Source organism: Daldinia caldariorum (genome assembly GCF_022478825.1).
Source record: "Daldinia caldariorum strain CBS 122874 unplaced genomic scaffold F4812scaffold_2, whole genome shotgun sequence".
Taxonomy (NCBI): domain Eukaryota; kingdom Fungi; phylum Ascomycota; class Sordariomycetes; order Xylariales; family Hypoxylaceae; genus Daldinia; species Daldinia caldariorum.
The window spans coordinates 120,123-138,065 of record NW_025953038.1 but is presented as its reverse complement, the minus strand read 5'-3'; the positions used below and the strand labels follow the sequence as shown (position 1 = coordinate 138,065).

Sequence of the window (17,943 nt, the reverse complement as noted above, 5' to 3'; positions counted from 1 at the left end):
ATCCATGTCCTGCAGCGCCGTTGCAACCCCATCTGGAATGTTTGCTGCGCTTTGGTGTCAGCCAAAAACAATGCTAACTCCCATCTCAGCGCTAATCTTCCTCCACAGATCGGAATCTTCTACGCTGGAGGGATCGTCCTTCATATCATCCAATCTTTTCCAGACTTCTTGAACGATATTCCAGGCCTGGCCTATGTTGGTCATACCTTGGCGCTGGTCAATTCCGAAAAACGCCTTCTGGGCGAGTGCTCTATCTTCTGCGGTTATAGCCTCACATGCAGCTACAAACAAAGGCCATAGCAACGCCCCCATAGGCCCTCCATGGGTGACTGTTCCGACGCAATGTATAAGTGCTATGTGAGCGTGCTTCTGCACTACCTCGCGGCGTGGCGAGTACTTATATATAGTACGATATAGATATACAAATGCGCTATGACGGTAGGCTAAGGAGTTGTGAAAAGTGGATTGGAGGCGCTGTTGCTCTGGAATCTCTTCTCTATCGCCGGAGCCTCTTAACACATCATTTTCAACGACAAAATGGGGAGGAAGACACGGTTCCCATTGGGCTAGAGCGGTTTCGATAGCCTGTGAAGTGGTTTCGAATTCCATTCTGAGGACAGCGCTTTTAGAAGTTTGGTTTGTTAGGCATGCATTCTCGATATCGTTCTTAAGAGAGAGAAGATTGGATAGGCGGTGCATAATAGGCCATAAAGTAGTAGCCATCCCGAGTAAGCTATCGACGTTGCTGAGGGGAGACACTGCCGGTGCATTCGGAGGAGGGAATGGTATGAGGCAGCCAGCGGCCGGGGCCGTGGAAAGAGGGGCAGATCCTAGAGAGAGTGCCGTAATAACATCGTAGAACCGGAACGCCTTTGTTTTGTCAGTAAAGTTGAGACCTTGGATACCCGATGGCCATGACCTACACGTTCTAGGAAAAGACCGGCAGGCGTAGACTCTCCCGAGGAGGAAGACATAATAGTTAGTGCGCCCTTAAGATGTCCGTCTACTATATTCGTCCGTCCGCGCTGGACAAGCTGCAAAGTTTATAAGCTGATGCGCTGTGAAGACATAAAAAATGTAAAGGACCATGCCACTCACTACTTCGTAGTACACCAAGAGCATGATCGCTGCAAGCAGTTCGGTCTTATCGACCTTCCCTTCCTGTTCTATTAGCCTGGCCAAGCCCTGGATAGCTCGGTTGTGAAAATACAGCGACTTCTCCGATGTTGCAATTCCACGATACTCTAAATGGGCACTTGCTAATGCGTATACAGCATTCATAATAGGAGCGCTTCTATGGGAGAGCGGTAAGACCAGTTGTTGGAATGGATTGCCGGACTCCTCCCGGAAGACTATTAAATGCGATAGTACATTGCAGAAGTGGTCAACCAGTGCACGCCGGTTAGGGCGGTCCGAAAACTCCGAAAACACTGGCAGAACAAACTCGAGCGTTGGGGAACCGACAGGACACGGAGCGATCATGGCTAGATCTGGCTGAAAAGATCGCGCCTGAGAGACCACATTGATACTTGAGTTCCTCCGTATAATCTCTTGCACTTGATCTCCATCATCTGCGCCATCGTATTCGTAAACCGTTGGGCTAGTGCCGACCGGGAACAATTCATTTTCGCTCAAGCTCATTGGAGACATGTCTTTAAACTTGGCATCTATAGGGCTGAGACAATCAGCCTCAGAAAACCTATCGATCGTATCCTCTCGCCAGTGGTCATGATCTAGAGTCGATTCACTCGCTCGCCCATAGTCTTGTGTAAATCCAGAGTGAGAGGGGTCTTTCTTCCTTCGTTGGCGCGGTCGTACCGCCTCGTACGTGCATTGAAGGTCCTTTTCGATACATCTTGCGCATCGCGGTCGTTTCTCGTCGCATTTCTTCTTCTATCCTCCCGTAAAAACAAATTAGAAAACCTCTTCGACAAGGTCTACAGTATACCAGTAATAAATGATAACCATACTTTCTCCTTGCTGTACTCGTACCGAAAAATTAGCGGTTTCGTTGATGGGTACGTTAAGAGATTGAGAGTCGGACATCACGTACCAAAAGGTGCAACCTGTAAATTCGCTGTCAACTTGAAGCTCCACGAAGACAGGGAATCAAACAGAGAAACAGATTACAGAATTTGAACTCACCTGCTCTGGAGCGCCTTTTTGGCACCTTTGGAGGTGCAACTCTGGTATATAGCAACATATCGCCAATAAGCAACACGCTACACTATAAATCCTTCATATTTTGACATGGTTTTTCGTGGTTTGTCATAATACCCTCCCCCGCGCAAACTCGTTACCCTTCAGATCCGATGGTGCTCAAGCCAGAACGGCTGAGCTATTGATATATCTTCTATATATCCAACAATCCAAGATCAGAGATACCAGGTAGCAAAAGAGTAGATCACAGGATTGATTCGACTCCCGACAAGCCGACAAGAGGAGATTGTGGATAGAAAAGAATGGGGTAAAAAGGAGCGACACCCTAGATTCATAGTCCGATCTCAGTTTTTGGCCATCATCGTGACGTTGTGGAGAAAAAAAAAAAGAAAAAAAAGGCAGGTCCACGGCCGATTCAAGAAGGATGGTGACCGGAGACAGGTTCCAAAAAGGGTAGAAGTGAACGCATTTGACAATTGGAGTCCCTGGGGATTCCGGAAATGAAGTCTAGAACTACATATGTAATTGTATTGTATCAGAAGCGCCAGGACTAGTGCAGTACCCGTAACAGATCCGAGTTCTAAACAGGTCAGGGCTGCCAGGATGGACCGGGATGAAAACCCCGTCACGAAGCAAGTGTGGAGAAGAAGTTGGCGATCGACAAAGTCAGCTTGCGGGGTTGTAACGGTATCGACACGGCAGCACGGGGTACCTACATATTAAAGAGATAAGTTACCCCTTTCGCTTGATTTATCGATTCATCCTTGGGATGAACTCGGTGCCAACTGAAGACGAAGCCAAGACCTGTTACATGATAGTCCCAACTAGGAAGAGAGAAGATTAGAGGACAAGGTCAAGCCTAAACTCGGCGGAGGCGCGAATTGAGCCTCACTTATTATCCTGAATTAAATAAACGCCCTTGTCGTGTCGACACGTATACCTGGCGTACAGTACAGAACTTATTCACCTTGTATTCTGCGTGCGAGTTCTGATGACAGGTACCCAAGGTATCTGCAGGAGCTAAAATACGGGGTGACTAATTTATCACGAGATTCGAAATCGGATTGATGGAAGAGATTTGGAACTGTTGGAACTAATAACGCTGTTACCATCGTAGTGTAAGTTGGAACAAGTCGTCCTATTTCTTTCCTATGGGGTTTGATAACAGGTAACAGACCATATAAAATATAGTACAGAATCTTCGCGGCGAAAAGAGCATTATTTAATTGGTTGATGCTTGTCTCTATTGATAGGTAAATATAGAAATAAAAACTACATACCGTACCAGGTAGGTACCTATTCTTACCGCGGTGCTTTCGTTCGGTCGTACAGGTGAAGAAGAGGTTTAAAAAAAAAAAAAAAAAAAAAAAGAGGCTAACCTAGGGGATTTCCCCTCCATCAATGCAGCGGATGCCCGCATGTGCTTTCCATGATGATTCCATGTTCAAGCCATTGTACGACCATGCAGGCGTTGGAATTTTGCCTACATGTAAGAGGTAGGCTATACTGTACTGTTACCTCTGTGCAAACACCAAGCCATCAGCCCTAGTATTAAATGATCATCTGCAAGTTAAAGACCACATCTGAGACCAATCTAAGACCAGATATTCCCGATGTCTTCAGCCGCGCGAAAGTCGATAGGCTTTAATTATTCGGAATACGCTCCAACAAACTACTATGCAATAATTGGTACATATGTGTATCATGAATGTCATTCACCAAAACTACCCACCATAACGGCTATAGCCATTCAACGCGCGAACGAGCAGACACCCGCAACACGCAAGTCCTTTTCTTCCTAAGGTAGGCAGAGGAAGTCGTGCTTCGTGCTTCGTGCTAGGTCGGACGTACTAGAAATAGCGGAAATCTATATTTTCTTACTCTATAACTCTGCACCCAATCACGAGCGTCCCGGAACCGACCCCTCCCCTCCTCACGGTGAAGATGTGCTGTTATTGGGGGCGAACCATGCAGCTGGGGAAGCTGACGTTGCATCTACGAGACACACCCGTAAAGCTGAATGGCGGGTTCGCCATCTGCAGCTGATAGAAGTTGGAAAACCCCCTCCCTTCCTTTTTTCTTTGCTGCAGGTCAGCGGCCAAGACACCACAGTCAATATGTTATCATCTCTTCCTCAGATTCCCATCTCGACATGTCCATTCCTCTTAACCCTTGTCGTCCCAGGAAGCGCATCGTGTCGATTTACCCCCGTCCTACTATGTAGGTCCCGCACTTAGCATGTCTATTACCATAGTCTGATGGAGCCATCGCGATATTGTTGGTAGGCTTAAGGGGTACTATTTTTGAGAGGTTGCTAGCTTCAAAGCCAGCTAAGCCAGCATCCGAGTAGCGCTTACGTACCGTACCGTCTATCAGCGGATCCATCATCGGATCTTTTTTTCTCGCCAACGTGGTGCTGTGCTAACAGAGCCTCACCTTCGCATTTTCATTTATTCTCCGCCTCCCATTTTCAGTCATATATTCGTGTGGCTTTCTTTTAGTTACGGAATAGAGACACCCTCGTACGCGAGTCATAATCTCTCGCATGAATAAAGCTTAGACATGCTTATATGAGTCCCCTTGAGGTGCTACGAGAAGAGCGGCCAAGCGCTAGGACTCCAAATCCGGCAACGTCTTACGTATCTGAGAATTGGTTTGGGGTATATAGTGGTGGATATCGTCAAATGCGGAAGGCCTCAAAATGGGGAACCTTCGAAGAAGCTCCGTGGCCTGCATTGGGTTCGCGGTGTTGGCAGTTCTAGCACCCAAAACAAGTGCCGTGCACGACAATGGATATCAGATGCACGTGCTGAAGAAAAACCATAACGTCCTTCGTCACCCCAAACGCGAGGCTGTCTGTCAACAATCCGGCTTCACGTTATGTCCCCAATCAGCGGACGGCGGGTGCTGTCCTGAAAATTATGCCTGTGCTGTATCGTCCTGTTATGCCGCAACAGCTGGACCTACATCTGCATGCGGAAAAACGGGATACTACGTCTGTCCACTGACTGCTGGAGCAGGTAAGCCAACCAGTCCTGAGCAATCTGCAATATAATCTTATAGATATTAACATCCTTACTTAGGTGCCTGTTGTCCTGTGGGTTATCTTTGTGGGAGCAGCACCCAGGACTGTCTCCCACCTGCCGGGTCATCATACTCGCAGTCGTGTCCCTCATCATGGTTCGGTTGTGCGTCTTCTCTTGGATACGGCTGTTGCCCAGACGGGATGGTCTGCGGTACCGCTACATGTTATGGGACCTCTCTAAAAACGCTCCCGGTAAGCGAAACGGTAACCACCACTGACTCAAAGGGGTATACTATTACGACAGTAGTCACGAGCTCTTCGGTTATATCTCCAGGTCCAGATCCATCTGATACCTCATCTGCTACAGTTGCCGGTGTGCCAAAATTGATTCCCAGTACTGTCTCCAAGTTACCGTCTATTGAAACGGGTAGCAGTGGTGGCAGTAGCGAAAGCAGCGGGAATGGCCTCAGTCAAGCTCAGATCGGCGGTATAGTTGGGGGTGCTATCGTTCTACTCGCTGTCGTAATCATCATTGCCGCCATTATCCTCTGGCGACTCAAACGGACAGAGAAAGCTGTCGAAGCCGCAGCTAAATCCAGACGCGAGAACTCCAATTCCGACCCGCGCTCACAGAAATCGGGCTATGGGCAAATATCAGTCTCGGAAGTCGACGGTACGGATGTGGATTCATTTATACGAACCCGGAACGCCCACTTCCGGTCTCGATCGGACTCGTCGACCGCCGGCGAGCAATCACGTTCAGAAACGCCGAATTACTATGGTTCCAACGCCTCGGCGACGCCGCCCTCTTGGCCAGGGCATTCTGCCCAGTCTCCGGGGATTGACGCATTAGATGGTCGCCAGTCAAGGTCAAGTCCAGATTCTTACGGTGCACATCACGATAACGCATTCTCTCCCCAGCGGCCCAGCGTCGACTCCGAGGCTCATCGTACACACGTGCGCCAATGGAGCGACGTAAGCGAGCTAGACGGCAGTGTCGTCAGCGCTCACGGCGTATCGGAATTAGGCAGTCCGGACGCCCTCGAAGCCGCAAGACGGCGGTCTAACAGTTCAACACGCCCCCCTAAAGTTCAGGTCAGACGGTCGAGCGACCCGTCCGGCAGTTCGCGAGGAGCGCGCGGCGAGGGCGCAACGCAAGGGGTGGCTTCTCTAGGAACTCTGAACGAGATCAGCGAACTGCACGGATACTACGGATCTCCAGATCTTGCGGTTGGGCAAACTGCCGCGAGGTTGAACAAGAAGGGATCTACTATTAGCTCTTCGCCGGGACACGATACCTAAAAATACTGTATTTCGGTGCTGTTTTATATTGTCGAAATCATAATGACGCCACGGTGAATGGCTTGCTTGCAGGTCCATAAGATACGCACATGATGAATGTATACTGTCGTTAGGCGTGCATTGACTAAGGGCCTAAATTGGAGGATGGTTTACGAATATTTTTATTTTTCTACCGTATTTTGGTGCGATGGGCTCATACGGCGTGTATTGGTTATACCCACACAATCCTGTTATTCTTTTGTATGCACCCTACCTAGGTATATAACCTCGGAACCGACACTAGGCGCTGTAGGAAAATTGGCTCATTTATGATACTAGGCTTGGGAATTAGCATGGCGTATGCATATGGGACATTCTCTCAGGAACTAGGCTCGTCTCAGGCGAGCAAGTTTTAATGTTTATCACATAGACGCAAATCCAGATTCGCAAACACTAACACGCATGTTGCAAGAGCTATTTATATTGAAGAGCTAGTTTGTGCCACGCCCGGTAGCTGTATAATTCCTTAAAGCCACGAACTGGAATTCAACACAGGCTTGCTTCATGATACCTTCTTCCCCTGTCATGGGATTCATTATTGCCTCCCTGGCACACTGTAACAGCTAGTCTTCAAATACTCTAAATAGAGAGTATAAGGGGTATCTATGACTCAATCTCGGTGTGGGCAATCTTCTCGTCGCCGATCACACCAGCCTCGTTGCCGCTCTCCTCGTCAGCGCCGTGCTGGCGCGTGAGCCCAACCTCGGTCGTCGAAAACGCATCCGCGGGGTCTCTATACGCGGGGACAAAGTTGACGGCGAGAGCATAGGATAAGGCTGCGACGAAGAAGCACAAGGGGACGACCATGGCGAACGCAGTCTGGTGCGCGTCGGCCGCAACACCTGTCAACGGGGGCACGGCCGCACCGCCCATAACTCCCGCAACAATCCAACCAGAGCCGCGCTTCGTGTGACGGCCTAGTCCGCGCATGCCCAATGCGATGATTGTTGGGAAACAGATGGATTCGAAGAAAAACGTCACGTATAGCATCGACATACCTGTCCAGCCGCCTTGCGTGATAGAGGGCGCGGTGAACACGATACACAAAGTCAGGAATGCCAGGAATACCCAGCGCGGACGGATAAATCGCATCAAGAACGCGCCGAAGAAGCGGCCGACAGCGAAACCGCCCTGAGCACCAGCAAGAAAGCGGGAAGCAGTAGCATCGTCGGCATGGGGTTGGGTATCGCGTACGTAGTTGATGAAGTAACTAGCGAGGGCTATTTGGGCACCAGTGTAGCAGAATTGAGCAAAGGCGGCGTGGAAGAGGCGATACTGCTTCCAAAATGGCTTGTCGTCAGCATTGGCGTGCGTCTCGGTGGCTTGGAATGCCATATCGGCGTCGGTAATCTCGGGGATATCGGAGAGAAAAAAGGCGAAGGCGAGCACGAATACGAAGATAGCAATGGCAATGTATACCCATTGCACGTTTCGCAGAGCCGTTACGTCGTCAAACGTGAAGAAGACGTACGAGCCCAATACGGGAGCTACCACGGTACCGATAGCGTTGAAGGCTTGGGATATGTTGATGCGCATCTCTGCGTATCGAGGGGGACCGCAAACTTGCCGTATATGTCAGTATAATTACCTACCATCGTTTACGTAGAGATAAAACCTACCGGTGATATACGGGTTCGCAGCGGTCTCTAGAGAACCGAGACCATTGCCGATAACGAATATAGCCATGCAAAACCCAGCGAAGGATTTAGCCTGGATACATGGAAAGGCGATTAACGCGCCGATACCTATAGCACTCCCAGTTAGTCGACACAAGCTCGCACTGGTAGGTATGTAACAGGCAGTCCACGTACCGTATAGACAAAGACCCCAGATAAATGTAGCCCGATAACCATAGTGGCGCAGGATCCAGTTGGCATGGCCGAGGGACGCGAGGGGATAAGCGCTGCGCCAGACGATTAGCAACTATTTCGCACCTATACTCCCATTCGAGATATACGTACCCAAAATATGCGGCCTGTAGACCAGACGAACGCGACTTGGTAATACCAAGTGTGTTTTGGAAGTGTTTGTTGAGCGTATCGAGCAAGCCTAGATAGTTACAACAAGTTAGCCAGAACCCTACGCGTCGTCGCAAATCATTGTATTGTAGATGGCCACCATTTTCATCAATTGTCGCGCAAGGTCGTTGGTACATACCATAGCTGAATCCCCAGAGGAAAAATAGAACCGTGACAAGACAGATCGGGTAGAGCGACTCTCGTAGAGTCAGTTCGGCCGCTTTGGTGCGCTTGTCATCTCTAGCCCGAAGAGAGCGACGCTTGAGAAACTCCTTGAACCCCATCTTGACAAAGCGCGAACCTGTATATATGATGAAGCTCAAGATCAAGATACCTTGACAAGGCTCTACTTAGTCACGGGTGTCACGGTGAGAGTTGTGTGTAGTAGTATCTCTTAAGCCAAAAACTCGGGGGATTGTTTCTCAACAGAGGGCGACCACAGGACTATTTAAGGTACCTAATAGGAATAGGGTACCTGGTAGGTAGGATTCAACAAAACCTAGGAAAGTCGCCTCGCAGGGTTTCCAAGTCTTTTTTTACCACGCCGCTCAAGGCGGTCACGGTCGAGCGTTGGGTGCGGTGCGGTGCGGTGCGATACCTTGATACCTTCTCCTCCTCACCACTGCCACTGGATTTTGTCGCATTCCACCCCTGGTAATTTACGAAGCTAAGGAATCCGGGGGTCAGAAATGTGGAGAGAAACCTAAACCCCCCTTTTTTGGAGTTGTGTGGAGTTGTGGAGTGTGGAGAGGCCGCAATTAGCCCGAGGCCCGAAGTCCTTTTGTAGTATAGTCGCGTTGAGGACCTCCAGTAGAAGAGGCAGGGCAGATATGAGGTACCTTATGTAGGAGGTAGGTAGGTAGGTAGGCAGTAGGGTAGGTGCGTATGGTTTCTTTTAAGATAGGTAAGTTCGTCATGATAGGTAGTTGTTACAAGGTAAGGTAGTTAGAGGTGTTCGTCGCTCCTTTATGCAGATCGCATCGTCTTATTGGCCAATGGTCCTGCCATGTCTTATGCCGTACAACCCAATTCTTTAAACTTACCTATATCCCTGGAAATTCTTCTGCCAAGCTTCCAAGGACCTTACCGTCCAAAACGAGACCCCCTCTAAAGTAAGGCTAATAGCAATTGCGACAACACGTCTCCAGTTATGCGACCAACCCGGGCAACTTACCTAGTACATAATAGATCTTAGGTATCTATATACCCTCACCTAATAATGCCTCACCTAATGGAGACATTTCCTATCACGGATAATCTGATAATAGCTGCATGTATCAAGATAATTTAGTTTCTTGACAATGGATATAAACTCCACTTCATCGGTCATACGCATGCAGAAGACAGAAGGAAGCAAGCGTCATAAACAAGCAGTAATACCGCCGGAAGTTCCACTAACATGCTACTAGTCCTCTAGTTATCGCAGCGTGAAACTACACCAACGACGTCGGCATCCCCGATATTCTTCGTACTCCCCTACACGGAATGGTCCCGTTGGTCACATGAAGGTCCATGAGAGAAGCTTCTTGGCTTGCGCTGACCTGGGAGTCTGGGACGACCATCCAAGGTACAGCACGGGAACATCCGTCAAAGTTTACCTATCACTATGCAAGTACGTAACATCTGCATTCAGCTCGACACATAATTACCTAACCTAATTAGAGCCTTCTTCTGAGGTATGATATAGTCCCTAGAGCTCGAATTCAAAATAGAGCTCAGCAGCGCAGCTTTTTTTCATACAGATATATTTGACTATAAAAGCCGCCATCATATTATACATAGCAAGAATCCTTCACCGTATAAGGAATACTCGCATTTGAGGTAGTTAATTGGAACACATCGTACGTAGAATGAGCAAAAAAGGAATTAATAAATCCTCAACTGTATGAAAATTTTCAACCTTGGTAAAGCAATTAATATAAGGTATGAATGTTTGCTAGGTAAATGACGAAGCCTTCCGCTGCATTAAATGACGTTTCAAGTTAATGCCAAAGGAAGAATTCTTCACAATAAATTACGGCTGCATTAGAAAAGTCCAGCTCTTTACCTACTCCATTGCAGATACCTTGTATATAGGTACCAGGTAAGGTATGGAAAATATACTTTGCTATAATAATCCATACCGTAATGGGACTTTGGTTTATTTACTACTCCGCTTCGCGAGGTAACTATCATGATTCTACAGTACATGTATAAATTTAAACGAAATAATTAGGTAACTATATTACTAAACTTAAATAAGTTGCTCAACAAGTCAAGCTTGGCTAGTTGAGACAATGCCTACCATATATTGCCTGGCATCCCCTGAAAAGTAGATCAGTCATTAGTCTCTGACTATAACCACCCGATTAACACTTAGAACTTGCCAAGGTACGGTAAACTAACTATTATTGCACAAAGAAGGCAAGAGGGAAACGGTGAGAGATCCCTCATCCAGCTATCTCATATACATGTCGGTGACCCGCCGAGGGGTCCACGTGGTCATCCCGTGACAAAAGTCGTTGATCAGGGGTAGTAAAATATGAGAAGAATTGGATCTGAATGTTGCTTAACGGTCACTTGTATATCTGTAAGGGCTTACATCTAGCCTGCCTAGTACTGCAATACGTTGAGTCCCTTATTTATTAGTTGTAATTCAGGAGGTTTAACTGATAGTATCGGTTAAAAGAGGTTGTTTTACATCCTAGTACTGTATTTATTTTTATAGATATTATAGGTAGAAGGATAAATGAAACCGTTGTTAGTTATAAGATAATGCTATAATTCTATAGAGTTGACTAGTTGGAAAAATTACGATGTAAATGAAATACCCTGTCGCCATATCTGTACGCTGTAACGCCCTAAGGCCACAAGTTTTACCAAACAACACGCTTTTTATACCCATCCACTTCCAAAATGTCCGAGAAATTCCAAAGTTATATCAGTGACATCATAGCCCCTAAAGCTGGCGCATTCCTGTCGGCTCTATTTGATCTCCAAGCTGGCCAGCTTTTCCTCTCTCCATTGCCATAAGCCTGCCCACGTAGCGCCGGAGCCGACAACGAACTGGCCTGCTATCACGGCCACGCCGGCCTTGACCGCTTCGGCGGTCTTGATATACCCGAGCCGGCGTAGATCCCAAATCGAGTACAGATTGCTGCATACGAACGACGTCACGGCGATGGCCATGTCGTACTTGAAGAAAGTAGCTACCCCTGCGCCGAGGCTCAAGTTCCACGATGGTGCGAAGGGATTCGGCAGGCCAAAGAAAGTCTTGGCGATCGAGATACCCGGATGCATCCAGGCATACAACAGGGTACCGGTGTGTGCGGTAGCTTGCACGGCAAACGCGTACGTATACACAGACTTGAGAATAGGCACGTCCGTAGTTTCGTACCGGTCATATCGGTGCTCCTCTTCGTACTCCTCCGCAGACTTCTTACCCTGTTGCCATCGTTCGAGGCCTCTGGAGAAGGCGCTGGTTAGGGCGTTGAATAGCGGCGGTGCAAATTGCCATAATGCGAGTAAGTTCTGCCAACGTCCAAAATTGGGAATAGGCGAGAGGGCGAGTACCGTCGGGAGCACGTAGCCAAGAGTGATTGCGGGAACCAGCGACTTAGCTACGCTGACGGGTACGGCACGACCAGTAGAAAACTCGTGCGTGAATGAGCTGCTCAGAATGGCGTGTGCCGGGCCTATGCGGCCGATACCTATGAGCTGCATGCCTACCGAATACGCGGATGGCAGAGCGAGGGGGGTCCCTTGATTCCCCGCGCGGTGACCCTCGATGGAGTATATCAGAAGTGGCGAGATGAGCTGTGAAAGGAAGTTCACAAGATGTAATTTGGAAGACGGGTCTTTATCCATCAACGGTATTGCCAGGACCGACGTGTATATGTTGAGAATATGCGAAGCACTGTTCTCCCCAAACCATCGCATGGTCACAGGAGCCCTGTCTATCCATTCTTTGATATCTGGGAGGGGAAGTCGCCAGGCTTTAGTAGTGACAAGTAAAGCGAAAACCATTCCTCCGACCAATATATTTCGCACAGCTGATACATTCTTAGCCACAGGTGCGACTGGCAACTCGTCGCTGAAAGGGATAGCTCGCGGTCGCTTAGGAACCGGGAGCCTCCTCACGGTTGCAGCCCCTGAATAGATTTTGGCCAGCTGAACTAAGCTATCTTCCATACCGGATAATGGGGCTACGACTCTTAAGAGGAATTTCGATAATATGGGTTTTTCGTGGGAGAAAATCGTCTGGATACTATGTGACGTATCGACAACGAAGTGCGCTCGTTCCTGTCTAGAATCTTGCATCTCTGAGAAGATCTTTTCAGCTTCCTTCCCCGATAGCCCGTTCAGGGTTCCGCCTCGATCATCTTTCATCCGTAGCAGGGCGTTGATAAGTTCAGCGCAAGATTCAATAGCGCCATTGGCACCTTGGCCGCCAATAGGGTCGGGCTGGGACATGGGATTACACGATTAGAAGTCGTCTAGCCGCACGTGTGGAAGAGAGGTATCTTACCTTGTGAACAGAGTCTCCTATTGCGACGATCCTATCGAAGAACCATTTCTTCAAAACGTATTCGTGTAACGGCGTCAATGTCGACGTCAGGCGCTTGTTATATATTTGGCCGAAGGTGATTTGCTCAGTAATATGTACGTTGGCATTCTCTCTAATGAATTCTTCTTCGTCCTTTTCGGTGTACCTAGGTATTTCTTTCCCGTATTTCGTCTGCGGTAACTTGTCGAATAAGAACCAGTACACTCGGTCTTCAGGTCCCGAAACGACAAGCTGAGACTGATGTCGTCCTGCCACACGATGTTGCTCGCCTGCAGCCCAGTTGTCAACATGCTGAGCAATGCCGAAGCTACACCTATAATGGCAAGGAATGTTATCTAGTTCCTTTTCGTCGAAGGATCCTGGCCGAATCTTGTTGCCGAGACTAATCATGCTGGATCGAACAGCGCTATGAACGCCATCCGCACCTACGAGAATAGTCCCGTCGAACGTGGAACCGTCCGCGCATGTAACTCTGACACCTCCATCTGTCAAGCTCGCGGTAGCGAACTTCTTGCTCGGCAATACCCGGTCTTTGTGCTGGAGATGATCGTAAAGAATCTGCAAAAGCTGCTGTCTATCAAAGAAGAGTAGTCCATAGCCATGTCTGCAACAATAATTAGTATTATTCTTTCCATACGTCTCAATATACTTACCGTCTTACAAGCTCTCCACTTAGGTCATATTGGGTGTCCAAGACATTGCCGCTTCCATCTCGTACGTACGCCTTTTCGTGGCGATGTCCGCCTTGTAATAGCTCGAATAAGCGAAGAATGTCTTCGTAGCATCCCAACTGATCAAGTATTCGCAAACCGTTGGGAAACAATCCAATACTCGCACCCACTTGCGGCGCAATTTCTGAATGAGATTCTAAGATGATGTAGTTCAAGTCGAACTTCTCCAGCATATTAGCAAGGGTAAGGCCGGCTATGCCACCCCCGACGATAATAACCTTAAACTCTTTATCAGTTTCCATGGCAACGACGTTGAGATGCTGTGAGTTCACAAGACAGTAAGATTCAAATAGATGGGTTCGTAGAATGACTATAAATATAACTTTAGGTGGTAGGTACTTAATATAACGCCCGGCTGCGTAACGGGAATGGGGAGTTTTGAGTTATCCGTGAACAAGATTACCGTGCGTCTCGGGCCACTCAGGATTCCGATCGTACCCATATCGGGAGATGAACGGGACCCAGATACGGAATATTGGGGAGCTATTCTTGGCACTCGCTCTGACCTATTTATTATCATACTATATACCTTACATGATAAAGCTACTATAGTCCGTTCGTCTATGGAAGCCCTCGGGATTAAAAGAGCGCCGAAATCAGCTCCCGAAATCCGAGATAATAAACAACTTTGAATATCAAACACGGGCGGAGCTATACCTAGTTCAACACTCTTTGTCTCAACTGCTGTCAGGGATATGTGCATGACTAACCCAAGCGTTAGCATGGAGCTAAAGTTAGCTCCAAGAGGTAGCTCCGGATACTCCGGATAATAGCTCCGGGCGCCCGTCAACATCCATGCGGCGTTATGGCGAGAGAGGGTCAGCGATGGCAAAAGAGCAGTACATATAAGGGCGCGAGGCGCCCTCGTAGATGCTTAGAAAGTCAAGCGTTAATAGATCACTATACTATATTGCTACTGTCTCTAGGATTTACTCTGTGTATGACAACCATCACGGGATCTCTCTGACAACTGCCTACCTAAGGTAAGCTATAGGAACGCGAACATCATTGTCTATCGAAACCATATTATGAACTACCGCAAAACAGTACGGTAGATAAAAACGACACGCAATCCTACCTTAGGTTAGGTAGCTTTCATGCTAGTAATACCAACCCTTACGTTATGAATATGACCTTTTTAATTGTTATAATTTTGATGTAGTGCCTAATACCCGTCCCTCATGGAAGTGGGTATGGGGAAGTTCGCGGAGCATAAGCCATTGCCCTTACATACTTGGGGAGCTGGTTCGCGACCAAGATTATTATGTTTATAAAAAACCGGCCATCCGCCTAAGGTACAACCGGTGAAGGTTGCGCACGAAGAGATAGAATTAGACGTCGCACTGGATAGGTTATACGCCTATCTTCCGGTCGTGATGCCCTTTAGGTCTGCCCGAGCGGCCCGACAAATCTCCTCTATCCGAGTATATAACCCCTCGTCTTCTTTTTTCCACCTCCCGCCGTTCGGAAAAATCGCTTGCCGCAGCAGGTTAACCCAGGGTATCAATGGTTGATAAAATGTAGTAAAATGTTTCGACGATTTGTTGGAAAATACATCTTGCTCAGATATAGTGCCAAGCTTCATCGTAGCCAACTCCTCAGCATCCATAAAATTCCATTTATCGAACTCCGAAACTGGCCTCCCCTTGCCTGGACCTTCGTAATGGATGCATATCCAGAATAGCACCCAGAAGAAGGACTCAAGGTCGTGCATAAAAGAGTGCTGCTCGCCTAGGAGTGCACCGATAGCCATAAATGCTCTTGTACCCGTCATTCCTTGCGCACCGGATGCGTCTTCTCGTTGCTTGTACACGGCAAGGTCAAGGTCGATCAAGAATGCAGACCACGAGGGATTTTCCGGGTCTTCGTTTATCATCAAGTTGTTGATCGAAATGTCCTGGTGAAGCAAGCCAGCTAGCTGCAGCAAAGACTTGTGTCCCTGAATGCACCTACCCCATGCGTCAAGGAGGACTTCAAGGGAGCTTGCTTCGTAAATAGGTTTTCCATAATCACTAACAATAACACGTCGATGAATTCGATTGGGCGGGAGATTACTGCCGGCCTTGGTCGGGGATGCAGAACATGATCGTTTACTGGCCGGCAGAGGAGCGCCGGTCTGACTGGATGACCGCTTCGTGCCGGCTGCGCTGCTACTCCGGCCCTTCTGCAAATCAGTTACTGCAATCGTGGTCGGAAAAGGGACGGAGTGTCTAGGTCGGTAATTCCGCGCCTCCGTGACGTTCATCCCGCCACGAACGTTATCCTAGACATCATCTACCTAGCCGCGTACATACACTGTTTCGTGGTGGTAGTACCGGGCCACGTTCACCACCTGTTTGTTGGTTACGTCCTGAAGCAGTTCGCCTTCCTCATCACGTTCCACATACTGCCAGGAATCCTTGATGACGAGTGGTGTTCGCGGGTCTTCTTTGCGATGAGCTTTCCAACAGGTCGTTGCGCGGCCGGCGACGCAAGATATCCGCTTAATCTCAATACATCGCTGGCCATCAATAAAACGAATAGCAGGGCCAAATCCAAGGTCTTCTTCCGTCATCCAGAGAAACCCAAGAATGGTGGCTACAAATTGTAGCGGATCCTCGTGGATGTCGAATCGTTCGGATGCGATGCCGCCAAGGCGGTCAAATTCCCAAACCCTCATGATCGAGCCACAGAGGGTAAAGCCCAGAACGAAACGACGAGTATCTTGGGCGGCGAGAACCTCCCTGGCATACCTCCTCAAGTCAAGCCATGCTTTGGAGGCCGTATCGGCGGAAAGGTTGCTCTTGAGCTCTCCAGGTATGAGGATTTGCGACCAATGGCAAAGAGAATCTTGGATGGCATTGGGGTTGCTGACGAAGCCGACGTCCAGCTTGCGTTCTGCCGTGGAGCCCTGGATAGGCTTGTTGGGCTGTGCCAACGGTCGTCGACGCGCTGGGCTCGGCTTAATAGCTTCTGCGAATGTTGCCAACCTGTCGATTACGTCCGCAAACCAGACCAAAACACCATCTTGATTCGCGTCTTCCGGCCATCCGCGCCATCGTCCATCGAAAATAGGATTGTCACCTTCTCTGCATCTCTGGAAGACGGCTTCGGACGCTGCCTTGAGGCCTGCGACGCGTCCAAAATATGTTTCGCGGAATTGGGGGAGCCCGACATAGAGAGGACCAAGCTCCAACTTAAGGATCCTATCCACATCTTGTCGATACTCGGACGAGTTTGCGAAGCTGCCCGTGTTATGGAGCCATGGCGTTTGTAGGAAGGAAGATGCGATCGGCTGGGGAGGGGTGGATTCGGTAACGACTTTGTAAACCTAGTTCCAGATGAGGGCGTCGTCGGGATTGTCGGCAAGGGCTACTTTCAGCAAAGGCTTGATGCAGTTAAGATCGAAATCCTCAGAGTTGACGGCAGAGATGAGGGCAGAGATGGGTCTTAGGATGTCATCTTGAACAGTGCCACGGCCTGTCCTCGGAAAGAGACGGCTTGAAGCAAGAAGACTCGCTAAAGAGTAAAGAAGCGAAGCGCTAAGAGCCCGAAAGTCTGTTCAGCCGTTAGGGAAGCTGCATCAAGAGCTCATATTTACTACCTAGGTATGCATACTATGCCCTTACCTTGCTGGCTAAGTTGATCAAGGGCGTCTATCGCATATGAGATACCACGATCTTCGCATATCGACTGGAATAATTCGCGAAAGGCATCAAGACCTTTCCCAATAGGATGCGTCTGGATGATGTCTGATAGCGGAGGTCTAGCTGTCATGGTAGGATAAATGGATGGGGGTGATGGAAAAGTGGAAAAGGGGAAAAGACCAAATTGGGTCAAAGAAAGTCAGAAAGTCGCGTTTCGCTGATTAGGTACATACCTGGTACCTAGGTACCTAGGTTAGGTAGTCACAGGTACCCCGGGCCTAAGGTCCAGGGACAGGTACGGTACCTACTATGTAGGTACCCATTACGCCGGGTTCGGACGATTTCATTAGTTCGAACACATGCCCTCGGGCTTTAGACGGCAAACTCCCAAGATATCCTCAAAGTTCTAACAACACCATTACATATGTCATCTTGCCTTGTAGATACCTACCTATTCTCGTACTCTTAGTACAAATAGCGTAGGTAGGCGCGATAG

General features: G+C 48.6%; 5 protein-coding genes across 5 annotated transcripts; 1 reads left to right on the top strand and 4 right to left on the bottom strand.

Annotated features, from left to right (window-relative positions):
* Positions 1-57: 57 nt before the first annotated feature.
* Positions 58-2,203, bottom strand: F4812DRAFT_455131 (fungal-specific transcription factor domain-containing protein; the record flags this gene model as incomplete). Its single annotated transcript, XM_047936771.1, has 5 exons — positions 58-870; positions 924-1,034; positions 1,099-1,893; positions 1,993-2,066; positions 2,146-2,203. The coding sequence occupies 5 exons, from the start codon at positions 2,201-2,203 to the stop codon at positions 58-60; spliced, it is 1,851 nt and encodes a 616-aa protein (XP_047793335.1).
* Positions 2,204-4,623: 2,420 nt separating this feature from the next.
* Positions 4,624-6,808, top strand: F4812DRAFT_163115 (uncharacterized protein). Its single transcript, XM_047929844.1, has 2 exons — positions 4,624-5,180; positions 5,244-6,808. The coding sequence occupies exons 1-2, from the start codon at positions 4,862-4,864 to the stop codon at positions 6,485-6,487; spliced, it is 1,563 nt and encodes a 520-aa protein (XP_047793334.1). The 5' UTR covers positions 4,624-4,861; the 3' UTR covers positions 6,488-6,808.
* F4812DRAFT_162891 (MFS general substrate transporter) lies at positions 6,809-9,065 on the bottom strand. The gene is made up of 5 exons (XM_047929843.1): positions 8,684-9,065; positions 8,488-8,575; positions 8,338-8,429; positions 8,146-8,271; positions 6,809-8,088 (listed from the first exon to the last, which is right to left on the bottom strand). The coding sequence occupies exons 1-5, from the start codon at positions 8,826-8,828 to the stop codon at positions 7,130-7,132; spliced, it is 1,410 nt and encodes a 469-aa protein (XP_047793333.1). The 5' UTR covers positions 8,829-9,065; the 3' UTR covers positions 6,809-7,129.
* A 2,150-nt stretch (positions 9,066-11,215) lies between these two features.
* F4812DRAFT_412403 (putative monooxygenase) lies at positions 11,216-14,448 on the bottom strand. The gene is made up of 3 exons (XM_047932709.1): positions 13,744-14,448; positions 13,052-13,694; positions 11,216-12,987 (listed from the first exon to the last, which is right to left on the bottom strand). Exons 1-3 carry the CDS (start codon positions 14,061-14,063, stop codon positions 11,509-11,511), a joined length of 2,442 nt encoding a protein of 813 aa, XP_047793332.1. The 5' UTR covers positions 14,064-14,448; the 3' UTR covers positions 11,216-11,508.
* A 733-nt stretch (positions 14,449-15,181) lies between these two features.
* Positions 15,182-17,577, bottom strand: F4812DRAFT_449317 (serine/threonine-protein kinase Sgk2; the record flags this gene model as incomplete). The annotated part of the gene is made up of 4 exons (XM_047935959.1): positions 15,182-16,051; positions 16,112-17,131; positions 17,177-17,358; positions 17,430-17,577. The coding sequence occupies 4 exons, from the start codon at positions 17,575-17,577 to the stop codon at positions 15,182-15,184; spliced, it is 2,220 nt and encodes a 739-aa protein (XP_047793331.1).
* Between the last annotated feature and the right edge of the window lie 366 nt (positions 17,578-17,943).

Bases quoted from the DNA above. Each gene is read 5' to 3' on its own strand.
- F4812DRAFT_163115 (XM_047929844.1), top strand. From the start codon at position 4,862: ATGGGGAACCTTCGAAGAAGCTCCGTGGCCTGCATTGGGTTCGCGGTG. The intron at 5,181-5,243 runs GTAAGCCAACCA...ATCCTTACTTAG, and splicing joins TCCACTGACTGCTGGAGCAG to GTGCCTGTTGTCCTGTGGGT.
- F4812DRAFT_162891 (XM_047929843.1), bottom strand. From the start codon at position 8,828: ATGGGGTTCAAGGAGTTTCTCAAGCGTCGCTCTCTTCGGGCTAGAGAT. The intron at 8,576-8,683 runs GTATGTACCAAC...GTAACTATCTAG, and splicing joins CCTCTGGGGATTCAGCTATG to GCTTGCTCGATACGCTCAAC. The intron at 8,272-8,337 runs GTACGTGGACTG...GGAGTGCTATAG, and splicing joins CTGGGGTCTTTGTCTATACG to GTATCGGCGCGTTAATCGCC.
- F4812DRAFT_412403 (XM_047932709.1), bottom strand. From the start codon at position 14,063: ATGGAAACTGATAAAGAGTTTAAGGTTATTATCGTCGGGGGTGGCATA. The intron at 13,695-13,743 runs GTAAGTATATTG...TTATTGTTGCAG, and splicing joins AGTGGAGAGCTTGTAAGACG to ACATGGCTATGGACTACTCT. The intron at 12,988-13,051 runs GTAAGATACCTC...CCCATGTCCCAG, and splicing joins TAGGAGACTCTGTTCACAAG to CCCGACCCTATTGGCGGCCA.